The sequence below is a fragment of the Ceratosolen solmsi genome, unplaced genomic scaffold, assembly GCF_000503995.2.
Source record: "Ceratosolen solmsi marchali unplaced genomic scaffold, CerSol_1.0 scaffold7, whole genome shotgun sequence".
Taxonomy (NCBI): domain Eukaryota; kingdom Metazoa; phylum Arthropoda; class Insecta; order Hymenoptera; family Agaonidae; genus Ceratosolen; species Ceratosolen solmsi.
This window is the reverse complement of record NW_011948413.1, coordinates 4,695,216-4,718,036: the sequence shown is the minus strand read 5'-3', so window position 1 is coordinate 4,718,036 and position 22,821 is coordinate 4,695,216. Positions and strand designations below refer to the sequence as shown.

Genomic DNA, 22,821 nt, shown 5'->3' with positions numbered 1-22,821 from the left:
TTTATAATATTTTTAAATTATCTTACAGCTTTTCGTTTTCATTTCTTCTTAAGTAATTTAAAATAAAAGAATGAACGATAATAGAATAATGATAGTAATACAATGAATTTCACTTGGAATATTTTAAATAAGGACTAAGGAATTTTATTTTATCTGGGGAAAGTTTTTGAAGAGTTAAAGAAATTTTATAAAATATTTTTAAGCTCGAAAGATGAAGGCAATAGAAAAAGGAAAAGACCGTTGTCTTGAGAATTGGCTGAATAGTCGAGAGAGAGAGAGAGAGAGAGAGAGAGAGAGAGAGAGAGAGAGAGAGAGAGAGAGAGACAGAAATAGGTAAGCGGATTGACTCATGTGCAGTCAACCACTTTTATGCATCCTGAAGTTTTTGCATATTTATTGGAGCGCTTCGGGTCAACTTCCAACGCAGAGCTTCAAAGCTTTTGTATCGTTTGTCCTCGCAATACGAATAATCGGACCGACAAAATTTCTCATATTTCTAAAGCTCGATCTATGTCAATGGTAAATGTTCCGAAAAAGGTTTGCCTAACTTTTGTTCGAAGAAAAGCCCCGTCGCCAAGTTTAGCTTCATTTTTTATAATAATCTGTTTTTCCCTGGCTAATGCAAAATAAACTTTAAATTGCATTTCAACCCAATCATTGCGTTCGTTAATAAAATGAATTCTCACGCATTTCGAATCTGCAGAATACTAATAAAATTTAAACTTATCGTGTATAAAGTTGAAAATAGTTCCGAACCATGATCGGTTTCCTCGTAAATAGCATAATTGCAATACGAATAATAAAATCATTGCAATATCTAGAGTTTCTAACTTTACTTGCGAAACTTTATTTGCGATACCGTAAATGAGCAAAGTAATTCCTTATCTGATTACATTTTTTTTTTTTTTTTTTTTTTTTTTTTTTTTTTTTAATATTGCTACCAATTTGAGAAAGTTCTTGCGTATAATTTTCCCACCTTTAATATACCGGCGATGCTTTCCAGCACATGTCGTCGTTAAATGTCCGTATACGGTTTCTCGCTCGGCAATAAAAAATCGTCGATCTTCGCAGCAAAGTTTAACGGCTATTTGAAGCTCACCATGAAAATCGTGTCTGTACCTTCCATGTCGCAGAAACAGAAATAAAAAAAAAAGAATCTCCCGGAAATTCACTCTGCTCAAAAGCTGGACTAATTTTCGACGCTTAACAGATAACACAAACTAATCGGGGCCTAGCGAGTTAAAATGAAATAGAGAAGCCCAATCTATCTAAAAAATAAGGACAGAGCTTTTAATACCCGTTTGGCCTGCAATCGACGACTGGACGAACGTCGTCCATCCTACCGATGTCCAATAGGGGACACTTTCCACGGATACCCCAAAAATGTCGCTCTATCTACGATTTCTCGATCTCGGAAAAAAAAGAAGAAAAATAAGCGGGAGGGGGGGGGGGGAAGCATATGCTTTCTCATCCTAAATTCTGCCACTTTCAACCTCTCGTGCTAAGGCTCACGCGATATTCTCGTGCCCGTTCGTAATCTACCGAAGAATATGGTTTCAATTAGCATATGCACGAAAGTCCCTTCTATAACGACTTCTCAACCTCCGTTCTCTGGAGTTACTTGACAGCCACCAGCTTAGACAGGGAAGGTTATTCGAAAACACGCAGAATGAAGGAGTCGAGTACTTCCGTGGCATACGAAAAGACGAGTTCTGAATATTTTTTGCTTCCCGATTTATTACAGAGAGAGAGAGAGAGAGAGAGAGAGAGAGAGATGGGATGAAACAAGACAAAATCGATAAGAATGCAAATGTTCAGTCGATAAATGGAAGAGTTATTTGCGAGAAATTTACCGGTCTCTTTTCCATTTCCTCCGAGGTTATTGGAAGTAGGCTCGTCGTAGCTGAGAAAGACCTCATTATCAATTATCTATTTCCAACCATTTTTCCGATTTACTCCTTTCTCTTATCTGGTACATGCCAAAATCGAGCACTTGCCCATTTGTGATGTACTTCTTTTACACTCTCGTACGCGAATATATTAGATAAAGCTTAAAGTTACGTCCAGTCATGTACAAGTTTGCGAACTTCACATGTATAATACTAAAAGAATTTGGAACGGCAGAAAATAGACGGATAGAGTAATGAGAGATTGTTTTGATGACAAAGAAAGAATTTTAAATGAGCCTCGGTTTACCAAAAATTCTGGAAAAATGTTTGTAACTCAAGCGAACGCCAGTACGAGAAATCTTCCGTCGCTCGTTGCTGCACAACATTCAAAGCTCAAATAAATAGTAGCGAGTGCAACGTTTCATACGCTCGATAATTGCTCAGCGATGACATAAACGATGCTTCGCAATATTGCAGATTTCAGTATTATGAAAAAAAAAAAATAAATAAATAATAATAATAATAATAACGAATCCATGAGGGAGTGCGGTCAGCTTTACCATATAAAAAAAAACTTCGACACGTGTGGTGGCAAATTTCCAATTTTTTCGCCATAGTCATTTCAATATCCCACATACGACTAAGCGTGAGCGGTAACTAACAAAGAGCTGGCAGAAAATCCTCTCGCTGCAAGAGAAATCCGCGGAAAATGTCGGTAACTCACGGCAGTTCCATTATGCGTTACCGAGTCTCAAAGCGTCTCGCATTTACAAAAGATGCAGCACCAATGGGGGTCACGTGCCCCTTCCCCCGTCTATCTCTCACTGTAAATATCAGTGTGAAACATAGGTAAGTGTTGAATATCGATCCCGATTCTGATTGGCCAATCGATTTCCTTGATTTTACGAAGTAAGGCAATGCTCGGGTTTAATATCAGCGTATGTCAATGGCAATAATACATCGGACGCAAGCCGAGTTTGCCGATAGACGATGCGGACGCGAGCCGACAGGATTGACCGATTAAATGTGCGCGAGCGAACGTCAATATTGAGTCGACGGAGCTGGCGCGAACTAATTCCAACCTCCGGCCTCCCGTCGACAAATAGCTAACAATGTCGGGTGACCCTCTCTACGCACACAGTCGACAAACAGATTCTCTTCTCATTTCGGATGTTGCAGCCGAGGCGATGCTGGGCGAGAAGAACAGCCTCGTCTTCAGGACGCTCCACGTTGGCGGATATCTACACTCCGGCGAGGAGATACCCCACTTCGTTGGCCTCCTACAGCAGATCTGGTTTAACGGATATCCGTACCTTGAGATAGCGAGGAACGCGGGCACGCATCAAACCTCCCATCAGGGTCTTACACCTATAATCCGGCTCAACGGCAAGTACGAGAAGCGCAACCATCCGGTCCACCATCCCGTCACCTTTACCTCCAAGCACACATTCGTCGGCCTGCCGGTGCTCAAGGCCTACGTCGAAACCAACATCTACTTTCAGGTAATATCACCTATCGTTCTATTGCAACGAGCTAAGCCGCAACCGGCTTCGCGTATCACACTTTCTCGACATATCTTCGTTTTTTGTTGGAATTTGACATTATAATTCGTATTCTGGCATTGCGATTGTCCCCCAAGTTTGCATTAGCTATGGCCTGATTGCTTTCGGCCTGCGCTCCGCCCGATTATACGTTTTGGCAGATATCAGTTTGCTCAATTGTCGAACTTACGGCTATTATAATATTTAACTGCGCCACTTCAATGCGCCTCATTGTTCAACATTAGCGCGCAATATGTTAAGTTTTTGGTTTATCGATTGACCAATAATAGCACGTGGATATTATTACAGAGGCTTATGTATGAGGTATATATTATGTAGACGCATTAAAAACTTTGCTTGTGAGTTGAAAGGGTAATTAACGCGGTGTTAGACACTTTTCAAACTTTTCTATATCGTTCTCGAATAACGATATATAAAAGTGAACAATTACGTGTGATTATTATTTGCATTAGCATTTTTCAGTCGAGTATATATACACGGAGCTATTTAAAATATTTGCATTTATGGGAATTAATGCCCACATAAATATAAAAAAATCAATCAAATTAAAAGTTTTACACCGTCTATAAAAAGAAAAGGTAAAAAAGTTTGAAATAAATATGCCTTTATGCGAAATATTATAATTCAACTATTTTAATAACTTCGTACATAAATTAAACTTACGATATTAATAATGCAAGGAAATAATCATTAATGTCAATGTCCACTCGACTTTCGATGATAAACGCGTTTTTATAGGGGAAGAAGGTAGAATAGAATTGAAATGGCATTTATTTTCCAAAATTTCGGAATACAACTATTAAAGTTACGCTGGCTGAATAGATTTTATCCAAATTTACAGATTCATGCTTGGGATAGCGATCTAATTATACGCACCTCTAATACCCAAAATATTTGTTACACGTGCTTGTATTTGACAATGGATCTGGTAAGTCAAAGTCCAGTTAAAAGTGTAATTTCAGATATGATATACCGTTATGGCATTAATTAACACAATGTAAAAGCATTTTCAATAAGATGATATATTCCATATTAGAAACGAAAATGTAATTTCTCACGTTTAGCTTAAAGTAAAAGTAATATAGGTCAAGATAAAATAGTTCTCAGCAAGTTATTCTTCTTTTAATTGTTTTCAAATTAGAATTTACATTCTACTACTTTTCAACTATTGTCGAAGATATTTTCAGAATGATATTCCATCATCGTTCTTTGCAATAAGCATTCGAGAATAGAGTATCATTCGCATAATCAAAGAGGAATATGTACAAATTCATATTTCTAATTATATTTACCATATTATAAACCTCATTGTACTATATTTTAAAAATTAAGAACGTACGATAATATTTCGTAATTTTCTAATAATATTTCACAGTATGAATGTATCGAAGGATTCACAGGGGACTAACGTAAACAATAGTTTATTAATGAATGATACATTAATTTTATCCAAGTATTAATATAGCCATTAAATATTTCAACAGACGTACAAATAGATATACGCTTTTTGAAATTAAGAAATATACGCATTGATCAATTTATAATTGAAAGTAGTCGTTAATTGATTCAGATTTAAGACTGCTCAATTTAGAATAAAATAATTATAATTATATCAACAAATGCATTGACATTTCAATGTGCCTAATTTAATTAAAAGAAAAATAATTTTATATTTTATAATGTCAAATGGTTATAATCTTAATAATACTTCTACATATATATCATTGTATATAAAATTTACTAATAAATTTTTTATAAAAATAAAATATCATTTTCTCTAATATATTTAATTGATATATCTACATGATTATACTATATTCCTTCTTTCCTTATTTACTTTAAATAATTTATTTATTATTTATGTTGAAGTCCTTGTTATTGTTTTAATATAATACTTTGCAACTTGTTTCAAAGCGACCCACTCCCAAATAAATTACCGTACATTTTATATCGCTTTAAAATATCAATTATTGTTGCTTTAAATTCACATGTGATTAAAATAATTTAATCATAGCAACAATTGCTTTTCATGCAAGAATTTTCTTTTAAAAATCACGAATAGTAATATTAAATTACAATTTATCTACCAAATAATAAATTAGAACAAATTCATAATTGAATTTAATGAGCATTCCAAAGTTAACCTAATTTGAATAGAAAAATTGATTAAAATATTCATTTATTCTTTAATTACTTTATTTATTACCATAAAAAATTAAAAATTAAATTAAATTTAAACTATAAGATTGTGTATACAATCGCTGAACTTTCTATATATATATATATATATATATATATAATAGTTATACATTTGACTATTACATGCATCATAAATTTCATTTTTTTTAAGTATTATTTAAAAAATAAATTTTAATTAATTATAAAATAATTCATTAATCATAATGGATATTTTTGTCTAAGTCAAATACTCTTCTATATATTAACCAGTGTATTAGATAAGTTACATAATTATTGAATATTAATCTCTTATAATTAGTTCCGAAGTACATTTGAAATAATTTTTTAGCAAATATGCATTAATTGACAATGTACTGTAAGAATGTTAATTAAAAATAAAACGTTTAATGATATGACAAAAAAAAAAAAAATAAATAAAAGAAACTTGTTTAATATTTCGAAAATGAATTTGACTGCAGTATTCACTTATGTAGATTAAAAACTATATCTGTCCTTACTACAAATACAATTAGAAAAAAATATATAATAGTAAAAGAAAACAAGGCTACGTTATCAACACATTAAATTAATCGTAATAGTTAATATCATTTAAGTGAATTACTCACTGGAAAAAATAGTATGAAAAAGGAATTGATGAATTTGCTATTATCTAAGAATGGCATAGATAGTGTACAAGACATGTCTGCATGTGTCGTATGATCTAATGACATTCACAATTTAGACTACATTCAATAATAAGAAATTAAAGCATCAAAACCTCTGTTTGGGTTTTTGTCAACGGTCTATCATCTAAAATCGATCGCTTCTCATCGATAAACACAATAAAACAAAACAAAATAAAAATCCCCTTCTCAAACATATCCTTCATTTTTTATTGTTTTGTTTTTACAGTTCAAGACAAGGGAACCAAATGGCTTGATCCTATACAACGCAGGTCGCGAGCGCGACTTCATCGCCGTGGAGCTCGTTAATGGCCACGTGCACTACGTATTCGACTTAGGCGATGGACCAGTCAGAATTCGTGACAGCACCAAGACTCGGCTCAACGACGGCAAATGGCACGCGGTCAGCATAGCGAGACCCGCACCTAAGAGGCATACACTGGCCGTGGACGATCACGTGGCCGTTATTAACAGTCCCGGGAACAATGAAAATCTCGATCTGGACGGGATACTTTTCATTGGTATGGCGAGGCTTTCCGCCGTTGTCATTCTGAATTCGTATCCCGATTAAATTATTAATGCAATTGACAGTGCACATCAACGGCCTCATACTGTGTTAAATTGCATTGATATAATTTTTATGAATTCTTATGATGTTAAAGAAATAGTGATGTTGAATTAACTAGATCTATTTGATTAAAATTTACTTTTTAATAAAGTAACAGGTTGCACTATAAAAGCTCGTTGTAAGATAATTGGATTAGAAAAGAGAGAATTATAATAAAAGCAATTATGAAAACATTATAAGTATAAATTATTCGTGTATTCAAATGTTACTCGAACACAAAGTTCGTGTACGCAGTAAGTGCACCCGATATAGTAAATATAATTCATTCCTGAAAATAATTACATTTTAAAAAAGGTGAAAAACTTTTTCAACAGTTCAAAAATGTTAAGTCATTACATCAAAGTAGTTTCCCTTCGTAATGTACGTTATAATGATAAAACTCACGGATTTTCTAAAATAGAAAAAAAGGTTGTTTCAAAAGTGTGTTATGCCGTCAGGGCAAAATAGTGCAAACTTACTTATCCACATTTGTAGCACTTTGTAATCAATTGTATAAGTTTAAATATACAAGCTACAGATTAAACGATTATGCTTTGTATGGCAGAATAATGAAATAAATGAAAAGTAAATTAGACTGAATAATAAGAAAGAGAATGACACGCTCCTTCACGCGATTATTGAAACGGGATAACTTGTATGCTTAGGTGGTATGGAGAAAGCACAATATTCACTGCTACCAAAGTCGATAATAAGCCGACATGGCTTCGAGGGATGCCTCGCATCATTGGACCTCAGCGGCGAGAGTCCGGACCTCATCTCCGACGCCGTAGTCCCAAGTTCCCTAGTGGAGTCAGGCTGCGACGCCTACGCGAACCTCCACCCGGGCAAAAAATGCACGCACGACATGTGCTCGAATCACGGCACCTGCGTTCAGCAGTGGAACAGTTACACGTGCGACTGCGACATGACGAGCTTTTCCGGGCCGACGTGTGCCGACGGTACGTCGAATTTTCAGCGCCCGTAGTGAGCGAAGCAAAGCGACGGAAAATATCGATTCTACATTTGCAGAGGCCGCATCGTTCGAGTTTGGCGCCGGACGAGGCCTTATCACCTACACATTTCCAGCCGACAGGAGGCCGGAAATGAAGAGAGACACCTTGGCATTCGGATTCGCGACGACAGCCAACGACGCGGTGCTACTTCGCATCGAGTCCGCCTCGAGCAACGATTACCTCGAGATCGAAATCGTGAGTATATATTATCCATGCGAGCGTAGCTCGATTGACCAGGGCGTTGCACTGCACCTCGACCCTTAACGCTCGCTCGATCTCCAGGTGGAGGGTAACGTCTTCGCGGTATACGATTTGGGAACGAACGACCACCCGATTGGCGAGGTCGGCGTAAAGGTCAACGACAACCAATACCACGTGATAAGATTCACGAGAAACGGAGCGAACAGCACACTGCAGATCGACGACTACAACCTTCAAGCTAATCATCCACAAGGTAAGCTTGATAGCCGGTCTCCCTTCATCACGTGCTAGCGCTCACGAGCGATGAAAAGGAAAGAGGAGCCCGCATCGCGTCTCTCGGCCGCACCCGAACAAACTCCCCTGCGAGCCATCGTCCGACTGACTGTCCAAGGTGCGTCTCAAAGCCACTTTTATGCCCTCGGCGGATTTCTCGCGCAGCGCCGAGCGTCCCTCAGAAACAGCCTCATTGGGCACTTATCTGGTCCCGGTGCTGTGCTGCGCACTCCCATTGGTGGGACCCTGCGCTGATCATCGTGAGAAAGTCGAGCCCGTTATCGTTATTATTATATCTATAGGCGTGGCTTACTCTCAACGACATACGAAAGCCGCTGCTCGCATTTCATTTCGTACAAAATTCCTTGGATGGCTTGGGAGGATGCATTGATTAACATTTCTATCTAACGATTCTGAAATTATTTCCACCGCAGGCCTTAAAAGACTACTTTATAAAAAATATATTAGATGCATTAATAAATTCCCCCTCATTTTTCATCTAAAGATATTTCTACAAGATTAATCAACCTTTTCATGGATCTTAAATTTATTAAATTCTTGGCTTCTACATAAATTAATTTTAATAAAATTAATAAAAATTTAATAAAAACTAACTAGCAAAATAACGCTTTAAAAGAGAGAGAGAGAGAGATAGAGAGAGAAAGATAGAGAGAGAGAGAGAGAGAGAGACAGCTGAGAATTTGATTTGAAAAAATTTCATCAAATAGTACCTCAGCTCTATACTTAAAAAATAACTTAAAACGTATTAATCAAATGTATATTACATAAAAAATAAATAGTATCATCTACTTTTTTTGAAAAATACTATTTTTTAAAATAGTAGAATGCTTATACGGTAATAATCTACAGATGCCTATAAATAATTGTTAATATTAAACAGCGTAAAATTATATCAAAGCGTTTCATTTAAAAAATAAAATTGACTACCTACAACTTACTCAAATTTCGGTTAAAAGCAATGCGCAGCCAGGAATTTCAAAGGAATATATTGCAATGAAGCAGAAGTACGTAATTTATGTGAAAAGTATTATAGATATAATTTAACAGGTATGGAATATATAGAATAAAGTAAAGGACGATTATCATAAAAGAAATGTATAGGGCTGATAAAGAAAATATTATTAAGAACTACGGCGTTGATAAAATCTTAATAAATCTTAATAAAACTCCTGTAAAAAGGGTTATTAAATAAAATTATTAATATTTGTATGTATATATATATATATATATATATATATATATATATATATATATATACATGAACAGTCGATATGATTTCAAATATAAACAAATTTAGTATTTCCATGAGAAAAACTTTGAGTTAAATTTAGTTTAAAGTGTTTCTAACTTTGATAATCATTTAATAAATGTCAGAATTATTTTTAAAGTTTTACTGAATAATGGAGTTTTTATAAATATTATATTAGATTCTAATTTTAAAGGAAAATCCATATAAAATCGAAACTTTAAAACAATTTAATTTTAGCAAAACCCTTTTTTCCTACTATTAGCTTAAATTCTTTATGTTACTTCATTGTGCGCATTAAAACATCAATTTTTAATACAACTCATTGCGCCAGAGTATTCGTGACATTCATTGGGAATGGGATTTGCTTTACGTGCAATGACGTTTTGAGCAAATGCAAATACAAGTGCAAATGCAATTATATAGACCCATATGTAAATGCGACAATATGGCATTGAATTTTGAATTGTATGAGAGTAAAATATAAGAAATCTAATTCCGTCATAATAAAACGTAGGGGCTGCATAACATTTAATGACGCGTCGAGGTAAAAATTCCAAATACGCAAGAACCAAAAATGCACATTTGTAATGCAAATGGGACAAAGTAAGAAAAACTCGGTGCACAAGTTGGATAAGCGGCTGCTGACAAATAGAAGGTCGGAAAAAAGGTTCGGAATAACGGTCTCGGGCATAGGCAGAGGCTCGGAAATTCTAATTCGAAAGCCGACTTAGTCGGGGGCGGACCCAAAAATTCCTTTAGAAAATTGACCTTCTTCGAGCTCCTGCGAGCCTGATTTGAGAAAGCCAGTTAATTGGCTCCGTCTTTTCATTGAGACCACAAAACATCTGCGATGCGGGTGGTCGGGTCTCCGGTCCTTTCAGCTATACAAATAATGTTATGCCCATGAAATCGAGACGAATATTTAAAAGCTCCTTAGTCAAATCGAAGAAACCTTGCTTACACTTCTACGAGCCTGGTTCCATGAGATAAAATAATTGGTTTCGGTTCCACTTGCCCTAGGGCATGTGTAATGTTAGCTTATATAGTCATTAGCTTATATCATCTACTATTCTTAAAAGCAGATTCTCCTCTTTTTCATGAATTGGCCTTTCCATAATATCACCATTAAGAACAATTTTTTATATAAGTGAACAATTATCGTGCTTCATAATTTTTTAAATACTCGTGACTTTGCATAAATCGTAAATTGTTGAAATTATTTAAATTACTTGTATATTATAAACGTGCGTATCCATTGCACATATACCACATTAGAATTAGACAAATTTTCAAAAAATTCAAATGTAATTTCGATCAATTGATCAGGGGTTCTTATTTTCAAAGCACGTAATTATTTTTATTCTATTGCTTATTATTCTTATTTTATTATTGTTGTTGTTGTTGTTGTTGTTGTTGTTGTTGTTGTTGTTGTTGTTGTTGTTGCTGTTGTTGTTGTTGTTGCTGTCGTCGTCGTCGTCGTCGTCGTCGTTGTTGTTGTTGTTCTTATTATTATTACTATTACTATTGTTATTTGTTGTTTACTTTTTATTAATTTATTTAAAACATATTTCAAGCAAATGATATCCAAAAATATAATTGTCTAAATATTTTATTCAAACTCATATTGTTTTGGATATGCTCGGGATGTTCCATTAATCTCCATGCAAAACAAAAGCTATCGAAATTATCTGACTAGGCAATAATAGTATTCCCGTCATTTAGATAAAACGAATTACGTAAAAAACACGCCTTTTCTTGTTCTCACGGCTATAAATTAATCTAAAATATTTCAACAAATTCATTCCGCGAAAATTTGCCACGATTTCAATAAAAAAATGTTCATACTGTATAACAAAGTGTTGATGAATCAGGAAAGCGTCGCATTAAAGCTATTGATTAATGTATATACGCACAATGAGTGGAGCAATGTATTTTAATTAAATGATCTTAAAAGTGGTTTTAAAAAAAATTTTTAATTTAATAGTAAAGAGGATAATTTATCATGCTGAAATCAAAGCAATGAGTGACGATATTTTTGCACTATAAATGTTCGCGTTAGGCGATAACTATTTTGGTTGTTTGGCGTTTTACTTTCAATATAGGCATTTATTTTTGTGCGCTCTTTACCCGATTATATTCGAGTTTGGCTTGTCGTCGTCCCTAATTACTAAACATCAGTCCGCCGTTCTGCACATATTAATCAACACATAAATGCTATTAACAAGATTAACTTTTGCCCATGATTTATCACCTCGCATATTTCGCTTAAACGTATTATAACGCGATAACGCTTTAATGTACTGCACTCTATCAAAACTAATTTGAGAAAAACTTGGAAATAAATAATTGTCGCAAGCCATAGAACTTTTTCAATTTTCACTGGGGGGCCTCCACCGATTTTCATCCATCTCCATTTTCCATTTTTCACGATGAGGGGGAAGCACCGCTTGGAATTTTCTGTTACCCTGGTTCGTGTCCTTGCCATAATTGCTTTCCCTTTTCATCCATGGGCCAGCCATTGAATTTCGGAAAAGCCGTTCTACTCGCTTCGCCCTATACTTGCCTAGTCAACAAGTAAACAAATCTAAGATGTGCATTGTCAGGAGATAAGGGAGATTATTGACTCTAACGACGTTTTGGGGCCACAGGGATTCGAGCGCAAAACGAGAGAAACTCTTCATAAACGGACGCACACTTTTCCCTTGGTACGCAAATTTCCAGAGTAAGCGGCACGCGTATCGTCACTTTCCCATTTTCCCGATAATTTTCTTCCCTGGAGACGGGACAGGTTCCAAGCGCTTTATTTCCCTGCCCTCGGAAAAACTTTTTATTTTTCCACTTATGTTATCCTAGGCTAGGAAAACCCCTCGACTGCATTTCCCTCGATAGGGGGGAGAAAAGTGCATGAGCTGGCTGCATCTAGGGTCCAAGGGCTGTTAGGGAAGTCCCAGTTTTCCACATAATAGCTTCTAGTCTCCTAATAGTGAAAACCTTGAAATGCAAGGAAAAGCCCCAAAGTTTTTCAACCCCAAGACGATTGCTGGGCCGAACGAGCAGTGACGTATCGAGGGGGAGGGGATGGGTTGGGCCGGCTTTTCCACTTTAATTTTCAAATCGAAGGGACCGACGAGGCCCTTCTGCATTCCTAATACCGACCAAGACGTTAATCCGCTTCATTAGTCTTAAGTAACGCCGTAAGGGTCTCACGGGGAAAAGGAAGAAAAGGGACCACCTCCGTAGTGGGAGATGGGTCGGCCGAGCCCTGTGTAGGAGGGGTGCTGCTCTCACACTCGCTCTCTCTCTCTCGCTCTCTCTCGCTCTCTCTCTCTCTATCTATCTCTCTCACTCTCTCTCCCGGCGAGAAGTGTGCCTGCCCCACCCCAACGGTACCGAGAGTTTCCGAAGCTACGGAGAGACGAGGGAGAGAGAACGACAGAGCAAGGAAGACGAGCGAGGGATGGAGAGAGAGAGAGAGAGAGATAGAGAAAGAGAAAGGGAGAGAACGATTGACAGAGAGAGAGACAGAGAGAGAGAGAACGAGAGTGAGTTAGTGAGTGAGTGAGAGAGAGAGCAAGGGGGGGGGTAGAGCACGAATGAGAGAGAAGCGTACGTGCGTACCGGTTTCCACGGGGGAAGGAACGGGCTCGCGGGGCCTCACGGCGCTTATCCTCTTGCCACTTCATGCCTTCCTGCCACTCGTAGGGGAATTCTCGATCTTCTCCTACGTAATCCCATAGCAACGGGCCTTTTCTAGCCGAGGCGTTCTTGTCTAGGAGGAATGCGCGGCACTATCCCCTCTCACCGGCATTGACCGCTCGATGCAGCGCCAATCTCGGACTCTCCGTCGCCTTTTTGTCGGCGTGGAAACTCGCCGACGACGTCATTATTACCCAGCTCTTCTTATCGCTGGTGTACGAGTGCGCGCATTGTGTTGCTGTTCGCTCGTACTCACTCGGCTCGTTTGCGCACCGCGGCTCTCATTATTAAAAAATGAGGAGAAAACGAGAAGAAAGAATGGTCTCCGCCAATGTCCACTTTAGTCTTTTCTGCAGTCGCTCTTTGCACATTGCGCTGAAAATTTCGCAACGAAATCTACTTATGAGATCGTTGACGAGAAAACAACTAATGTTGCCGGTTTCGTAGCCGATTCCTATGTAAAGAGTGAGCTGACGCGCCGTATTAATTAAATGTTTGAGCCTTTGCTCATTCGCAACTTAAGGTCCGCTCGTTTCCCCCCCCCCTTTCACGTGCTCTCTCTCTCTCTCTCTCTCTCTCTCTCCGCTACTCACTCGCTTGCTCACCTGATTGCACACTCGCGCGCCCGCGCGCACATACAAACACACAGCATCATAAACAGAAGCACCGAGAGTGGGAGAGAGAGAGAGAGAGAGAGAGAGAGAGAGAGAGGGAGAGAGAGAGAGAACAGGACATACGTATAAATACGTGTGATAATGCTAGTCTTTATCTATCATTTCATTTTCCGCTTGATGATGATTGTCGGTGCATCTTTTGGCCTTATCACGGAATCAGGTCGCCGAGAGGAAGTCATGTGCGCGCGCGCACGCACGTACGCAAGTGTCGGAAAAGGTTAGGAAAAGGGGGGAACGAGCGAATGAGAATGAATGGGCGGGGAGGGGGGGGGGTGAGAGTGAGAAGAAGACAGGTAGAAGGAAAAGAGAAAGAGGAAACGCGCTCGCGGTCGAAGATGCGTCAGTATAGTGGCGTTCGCGAGATAAAGGCCGCTCGCCGAGCAGCAGTACGGGGTGAATGTAATTTGATTTAATTAGAATACATTTGCCTGGCTAAAAGTTTCTAGCTCTACGGCGGTATATAAGCCTGGTAACTAAATTTATCAAATTATGCGTAGTGGAGCCAGGCGAACCGAAGGGGCTGCCATCGACGAGGCCCCCAGGAGCCCGATGGGCGTGGTGAAGCTCGGCCCTAAAATTTTTTAGGGTGGGCGGCTCGGTGGAGGTGGCGTCGGCCAACGCCGGGAGTCGAGCTCCTCGCGGCTCATGATCACCTGACCATAAATCGCACTACTTTGCTCAGATTTTTAACCCTTTCGTCACCTACAAAAAATTCAGGCCATCGCGACGATCTAAGCCGCTGTTGCCTTTGCTCTTCCTCTCCCGCCATCTAATTGATATTTCATAAATAGGCCGTTTCGTCGCATCTGTAACACCTACCCCCTCTACAAAATCCCACCGCCGCCAACGCCGCCCAGCCGCCAAAGAAACTAACTCGGAATAACCGATCGGATCTATCTGTAAATAGTGCTAATAACCCGAGTGTGACGAAAAGACGTTAGCGTGATTCTAAGACGTTGCTTTCGATGCACCACGTCTTATTTAGAATTTATCTAATTAATGCTTGGACGCGCGAGTTGGCAGCCGATAATCGCGCGCGCTTACTTTTCATGTATTAATCCACGGAAGCAAGAGCGAGAGAGAACGGACGACCTCCATGCATAAGAGCACGTCTTATTCTTAGAAGCTTATACTTTCTTGATCCTAAAGTGGTGCTTGTTTACTCAACGTAAGAATCAAAAAACAAAATATAGACAACAAGCGTTGAAACGACTTTCTTCCGAATGAATATATTGGTAGGTTCGATCATAGGCAAGTCGTATGTCTGTTACTTTTATTCTTCTGTTTCTTTTCATTTTTCGTTTATTTTTTCTTTTCTTTTTTTTTCTGTTTTAACGCTATTTCAATATTTGATAATATTCGCAGTAGCCTGATAAACATACTATCGTACGTCAATAAAAAATGTAACAAACTTTTAAGCTCGAGGCAGCCCTGAAATATTATACATATTAAATTTTAACGTTAAATTACTTTTCCCTCTCTTATGTTATCCTAATGTGGAAGTAGCACTTCTTCGCCAAGGCCCTTTGACAACAGCCAAAATGAAATGCAAAACATAAATAAAGAGACATAGCAGCAGCATAAAGGATGATAGTTAGAAAACACAAATGGAAGAAAAATTTTGCGATTCGGCAGCGTAGGTAATATTCAAAATAGACATAAAATATCATCTAAAAATTATAGCCAACGTGCATTACAATAGCATCAAAGGCTAATTTAATCTCTTATTATTGATTTTATTATTATTTAATATTTCTGCATGGACTGTTTCTGATGCAACCGAATATAAAGTGCACGGTCACGTAGAGAGGCGGGTGGGGGGAGGAGGGTGAGACGCGCGAGCGAGCGTTCATTAGAAGCCTAAGAAGTTTCACTTATGGACGTAATATAAAAAGCATAGGCTAGCATCAGTAGCCCCTTGTTCCTGGATCCCTGATAGCATGCATCCTCAAGTCTTTGTGACGAGGCTAATCCTAAGGGTATAAGGCTCAAAATGATCGGCGGGTTAGCCGAATGCTATTGTGCGACGCACCCCACCTTCCTCTCTCTCTCGCTCTCTCTCACTCTCTCTCTCTCTCTCTCTCTCTCTCTCTCTCTGATTATATACCATCGCCCCCCACCAACAGTCCAAAGTCGTTGCCCTATCCGCGAATGCCGTACTGCCCAGTCGCAAATTTCGAACATAGGCCAGGCTCCTAAGCGACCTACTATCCGGATAAGTTTATGGCCCTGCTGAAACACTTTCAAAAGAGATTCTCTTATGTTTTTCTAATCATAAGCAAATACCTACTATTCGACTCGCGACACATTGTCTCTAATATAGCCCTCTCCCCCCAAACTACCCACCCGTCGCGCCGAGACGCGCTTTTCCATACAATGTGCTTGGAGATATAATAGGAAGGCGCGCAAGCGTGCGAGCGATTGTCGTCGGTCGCCAAGGTTCTTGCTGTACGCGCGTACTCGCCGTTTCCGCTCTCTACGTTATCGATGCGCATAAGCATTCCGTGGAAAACGAAGCACAAAGTAGGAAGAAAACGCAGTTGTCATTATCAGCGCAATATAATTGTAAGTATATAAATGACAGAAGAGTGGGAGTGAATAGCGATTGGGTCGATGAGAGCGGTCGCTGCGGCGACGATGAAGAGTGCGAGCGTTTTCGTGCGTGTGTTTGTGTGTCCGTTGTGTAAAAAAGAGAGAGAGAGTGAGAGGGGGGGGGGAGAGAGAGTGAGAGCGAGAATGGTAGGGTGGAGGGGACTGAGCCGGACGCTTTGTTTTGTAATAAGGCGCGATGCCGTTGAACCGGCAGCAGCGGGGGGTAATAAATTGCAATCGCCGTTGCAGAAGACTGCATCGCCAGTGCAGCCCGTATTCCTACTACCCTGTTCAGTAGAAATTCGAGAGCGTTAGAAACTCTCTAACCCTTTCGAAGGAGAAACGGGGCTACGATCTAACTAGCGCTAGGTTATTCGCTTCGTCGTCCATCCATGCCATCCCCCCCCCCTTCTTCACCCTACCGTGCCACTACCCCTACCGTACCATTCCCCACCCCAACAGTCGCTCTCACACAATTTCTCCCTCACATACTTATTCTGTCGTGTATACGCTATTTTGTTTCTATCGCGCTTGCTCTCTCTCTCTCTCTCTCTCTCTCTCTATTGCATGCAGCAACGCACAGCCGGGAGCGCGCGCGCGAGTATCGTTCGCTCTTTCTCTATTAGTTTCCTGCTCTCCGTTTGCACACGGTGCATCCGCGCTAGGTCTTGACAGCCTGAGTTCTCTCTCGCACACTCCCCGTTTTCGTAGCCGAATAACCCTCCTCATTCGGGACAAGTCACTGTAACTAATGTGTCGAATTCCTCTTCCAGCATTCTACTGCTCTGCTTCATATGTGGAAGCTAACGTATAAAAGCGATGTGTCGTCACGCATGGATATTGTGTAAATAATCATCTAAAGCCCCAAATACTCGTCAGCTTCTAGTACATCAAACACTCCCTAACACCGTGTTTTTCTAACGTTTTCCTTTCTATTCCACTATTATGCTCTACAATAAGATTTTTTAATTTTTTTATGTTTATAAGAATATAAATAACGTATGCCGTCTTATTTAAATTACATTGGATACTACTATGAATGCTACTATGAATAGGTGGACTTTTAAGCATTTTAACCAGGTCGAATCGTCACTACTTAATTACTCTAGAAAGAATATAAGAAAGCTTTCCATAAATTCAGAGATCGTATTATTTATTGAATATTAATATATCAGCTACGATGTAGTCGATCTCTATACTAAATATGTCGATAGTATATTTTATACGAATGATTTGCTAATGCAAATTATTATATATAAAGAAAATTTTTAAAAACGTATGCATTTACACAAACTTGGCTTTCATTTTTGAACTCTAACGGGCATACTTAAGTATTCGAATAACAATAAGGATAATTTTTATTTCATCGCATTACGTGTAACTCATTATTTCTACCTTTATTGTATAGAGGAGTACATTAGTTTTTTTCATACCTTTGTCATTGTTTGTCAATGTCTGAACGAAACGACGCATCGTTGGTTACAAAATTTCATAAACACCAACCATAATTAATTTCCAAATGTTCAAGCAGACACAAACGTCTAAACATTTGAACAGCTTGAAAACTTTAAGTCACTATATATTTTCTTATGACGCTCATCCATGGAATGTGCTTCTTTTTAACAACCCTTAACCAATCTATTTGCGCAATGGCTCTTACCTTCATACGACCCTGATGCAAAAGCTCGAGTCACATTCATTTTTAGACTTAAAGGTACGGGGGTGTGTAACGCATCCCCAATGTATACTCACTTCTTTATAATTTCCGGATAGAAGAATACTTTGAGTAAACCTGTTCAAATGCTTTTTTTATACAACAAACGGGCTTATTGTATATATATATTATATATACAGGCACGCACGCACGCACACACGCGCGCGCGCGCGCACACACACACACACACACACACACACACATATATATATATGCATACGTCTGCTGGATACATCATGACCAGTCATAAACAAAACAAATACTAAGAAATATCTAATGCCCTTCCATAGTATTTTGGCTCGTCTCTATTTTTAACCGACTTAAATAAGCTGCAAAGTAATTATTCATAAAATTTGAATAATCTTGAGCAATGAATATTTTGTCTCATGCTTATAAATAAAACAAAATATAAATAAAGTTTGTATTTATTTATCGATACGTAATTGGTATATTTTAATTATCATCAGTCAGCGAATACATTATTTATTGTAAGTGCGAACATAAAGCACAATTATTATTTTCTATTCAACGTTCGTCGATAATTATGAACTTTATCCTTTTTTTTTTGTTAATTGTGCATGCGCTGATTCCGTACGGTTTTCAATTGAGAGTATAAATAAACATTATAATGAATCATAAAGAATCCTTTATCTTGTAAATGAAAATACGCGAAACTTTATGCTCACTAAAGAATTTAATAATTATTATTGTGTTATTTAATAAATCGCTATTTATAACAGAAATATAATTATATTATAGTTATAAGAAATATAATAATACTTGTTTCAAAAGTTTTAATTGATATTGTCATTATTACTTACTTGTGTTTTTTTTCGTTTTTAATAAACAAAATTTTTAGTAGACTTGTATTTCTTGATTTCTTGATTCGTGTTTAACATATTTAACCATATTGCACTATTATTAAGATATTTTTGTACATCACAAAATCACGAGAGGCTAAACAGTTTACAAATTATTATTATTAGCGTGCTTCGCCGTAGCGTGCCCACTTATCATTCTTAATACTTAATTATAACGCACTTTATCGTAATTTAGTTAATAGAATTTTTAAAAGACTAGTTTAAATATTTGTTGAATTAATATAGCTACGTTGACGGGGATCGACGGGCATTTGTCAGCGTCTAACGCGCTTATCAAAGTGTCGCGCTTTACTTTAATAAAATACATTATTCATTACCGACAATTCGAATCTTCGGTACAGGAAATGTTATTAGCTAAGTTGGTTGACTATAAGGAAAGTGCCACCCGCCACTCAAATAGTATGATGTGCCTCGTACTTTTTTTCCGTGTCTTCGGCAGCCCTTTCGACTTGTAAAACTCTTCGGTTATTCTATTCTCCTACTATAAACGTCACTTATCTAAAAGATTTATGCCTTTGCGGCCAAAGTGTCTATAAGGAAATAATCATTTATCTGGCTTCTTTCGAAGCGGTTATGGAAAGCAGGCCATTAAAAATGGCGCATTCAAACGTAAAAATCTAATGTCTTGGTATACACTTTCCAACTTCTATACTCCTAATGTGTCGGTCACGCTTTACCCAAGAATTTCACGCTTTCGATAATGCGAGCGATCCTCAGCGGGGGGCGCGTGCGCACTTAAAATTCACGATATTTCCATCACTTCAAAGAGGTTACAATAGGCATCGGGCCTGTACAGGAGGCCATGGGGGGTAAAGAGAGAGGCCCGACGAAGTAAAGAAGTCTCGACTTGGACGAAGTAAGGGTAACTTCGCACCTCCCATTTCTATTCTACTCTCCTAGTCATAACGTCGTTTGAAAATCCAAAATTTCATGCTTCAATGCCTCCTGTCGTAGAAGAATAATAAGAAGAAGAAAGATCGAGCGGCGTGTCTTTTGCTCCCATTCATGCGTTTCTACCCTAGCCAGACTATGTCTCTCTTTCTCTCACACTATCTATCTTACTTTCTAACTATCTGTTTATCTATCTATCGATCTATTTATCTGCTTGCCTATGTATAAATAAATAAATAAATATTTATATATATATAAATACAGTGTATCTACTTACGTATTCACCTATCTATTTATCTATCTATCTATCTATCTATCTATCTACCTATCCATCTATCCATCTATTTCGTTGAATATCGTAGAATAATTAATTCCTGTTATAGTCACCCTCGTGGCAAGGTGGGAGAAAAATCCGCGGACACCTCTTAGATGTTCTGGGAGGACCCATTGGCCTCTCAGCCCTGCTGCGAGCCTAGTACACTCGATATAAATTTGACCGGCAGCGCGAGCCTCGTTCTCACGCTTTGCCCGAAGGAGAGCCTCTACGAGGTCGTGGGAGGATCAACCTCCCTTCTCCCTTCCGCCATCCTCGTTGTCGGCGGAGAGAAGAGCGAGGGACCTTTGAACCCGGCTGGAATTTCGTGGCCGTGGCTGTCCCAATGCTCTCTCGCCGCCCTCCCCGCGACTATGGGCACTGAGAAATTTGACCTGCAGCAAGCACACTCGAAGCGCAACTCACGGACTAATTTGTATTTTACGAGAGCTGGGCCGAATTTCTGAGAACCCTGGAGGCCGATGCGCCGGAGGAGGAACTGATCCTCGGAGGGTCGAGGAGGATCGAGGTCGGGAAAAAATCCCTCGACTAGCTCATGCATTGCTTTCCAGGAAGGCACCCGCCGCTTTTTAACACATATCGCCGCGGAATTTCTCGCGTTCTCTCTCTCTCTCTCTCTCTCTCTCTCTCTCTATATATATATATATATATATATATATATATATATATCTCGCTTGCTCGCTCGCATGCGCGCGCGCGCGCGCCACTGCATTCTCTTCAAAGATCACTCTCGCGCTGCAGAGATTAAGCCGAACGTTGCTATATGAGAATAAGCCACGCTAAAGACGATGGGAGAGAAGTGAGAATGCGAGAGAACAGAGAGGGAGATGAGAGCTTTTTGGCCGTGAGAACCGAGTCTCCTTCAGAGACGAGATCTTCTCAGGCTTACTAGGAGACCAGTTGATCCCAAGAAGTCACTAGTACACGAAATTATCCTTTTCGCATTTTTTTCTCACGTTTTTCGGCTCGTGCATGAAACAAGTTACGCGAATGGCCTCTCCAATGGCCTTTCCCCGTTGGCCCATCGCGCAGCCCCTTAACTTTTTCTATGATAAATTCTATGATAAGCTTTCACCCGAAGAATTGCTTGATCATTTGTAATATTAGCGATGACCCTCGATCCCCTCTCAAGTTTCAATTCAATAAAAGCATATTTCAACGGGCGATACTTTAAACTATCGAGGTGAAAGTAGGAGAGGGTGTCTAATAATATCGATTGATTATATGAAAAGTAGCAAATACTCTGTGTATAAATGACTGTTCGATACTAACTTTAAGAACCATGGAAATAATTTAGATGTTTATTAATGTATGGATTACCCTTAATACGTCCCCAAGACTGTAATTATACAATGTTTATTGATGTAAAGTAATGTAAATATTGCTTTATATGTATATTATTACTCGCGTAGGCATTAAAAGGTATTACTCGCTACATTTTGCTTGCATTTATGCTAAAACTTTCTGTAAACTCACGGATTAAGTAAATATTAAATAATTAACGTCGTGCGCATAAAGATAATGTTTGGGCATTTGCATGTATGTACGCGATCGTGCCAAGTCTGTGAATTTGTTACAAATAGTGAAATTAAATTTTTTATGTCGTAATAAGCACTAATTACGTTACGCATTACGTATTATGGACAACATCTCTACAATACATACACTGTCTCACGCACGTTTATTTCAATTAACTGCAAGTCGAATTATAAATCGACAGTGGATAATAAAACAACTTTTTCTCAAAATCAAAGATTATCAAGAATTACTTTTTAAACGAAAGCGCTTTACCCCGTAGTATTTGCAGTAATTATCACGGTGCTATTAGGTACGTTCGCTCACGTAAGGCAAACGTTTTCATGGATTCAACGGAATTACCGCTGCACCTAATAGATTACTACGATTATTGCAACGCTAGATATAAAAGTAATCGATAATAATGACGTCATTGTTCCATTATTACTTTTGCAATTGCGCTCCTAATGTACACTCGCCGCTCGGAGTTCAGAAATTAGATGTGAGAAAACGCCTTTCCACGGCAATGCCGCGGAAGCTCGAAACCCTCGCCGCCATAATCAGCCTATCGTTGCCCCCATGAAATTGCGAGAATAAGAGGAAAAGCACGTACGTATTTCGCGCGTCGCCCTTTCCCCTCGCCCCGACCCTTTACGCGGTGGTCCACACAACCGTCGGAGCTCCTCGTGCTTGCTGTTCACTTGGTAGGCCTGAGAAAGCCAAGTCTTCTTTCGAACCTCAGTTCTCACGCTTGGAATCTTGAGGACCTCTCTCGCACTCGGTAGCCGTTACTAATTCCCCTGCCCCTATAAGGCCCGAAACGAGAGAGAAATACAAAGTAAAAGAAG

The 22,821-nt window shown here is 38.7% G+C and overlaps 1 protein-coding gene across 1 annotated transcript in view; it reads left to right on the top strand.

Annotated features, from left to right (window-relative positions):
- Nrx-1 (neurexin 1) overlaps positions 1 to 22,821 on the top strand; it is a 130,992-nt gene that overhangs the window by 80,754 nt on the left and 27,417 nt on the right. The window contains exons 16-20 of the mRNA XM_011506042.1: positions 3,069 to 3,391; positions 6,542 to 6,833; positions 7,585 to 7,878; positions 7,949 to 8,127; positions 8,215 to 8,386. Of these exons, the coding sequence (XP_011504344.1) occupies positions 3,069 to 3,391; positions 6,542 to 6,833; positions 7,585 to 7,878; positions 7,949 to 8,127; positions 8,215 to 8,386 (1,260 nt within the window). The remainder of the gene's footprint in view (positions 1 to 3,068; positions 3,392 to 6,541; positions 6,834 to 7,584; positions 7,879 to 7,948; positions 8,128 to 8,214; positions 8,387 to 22,821) is intronic.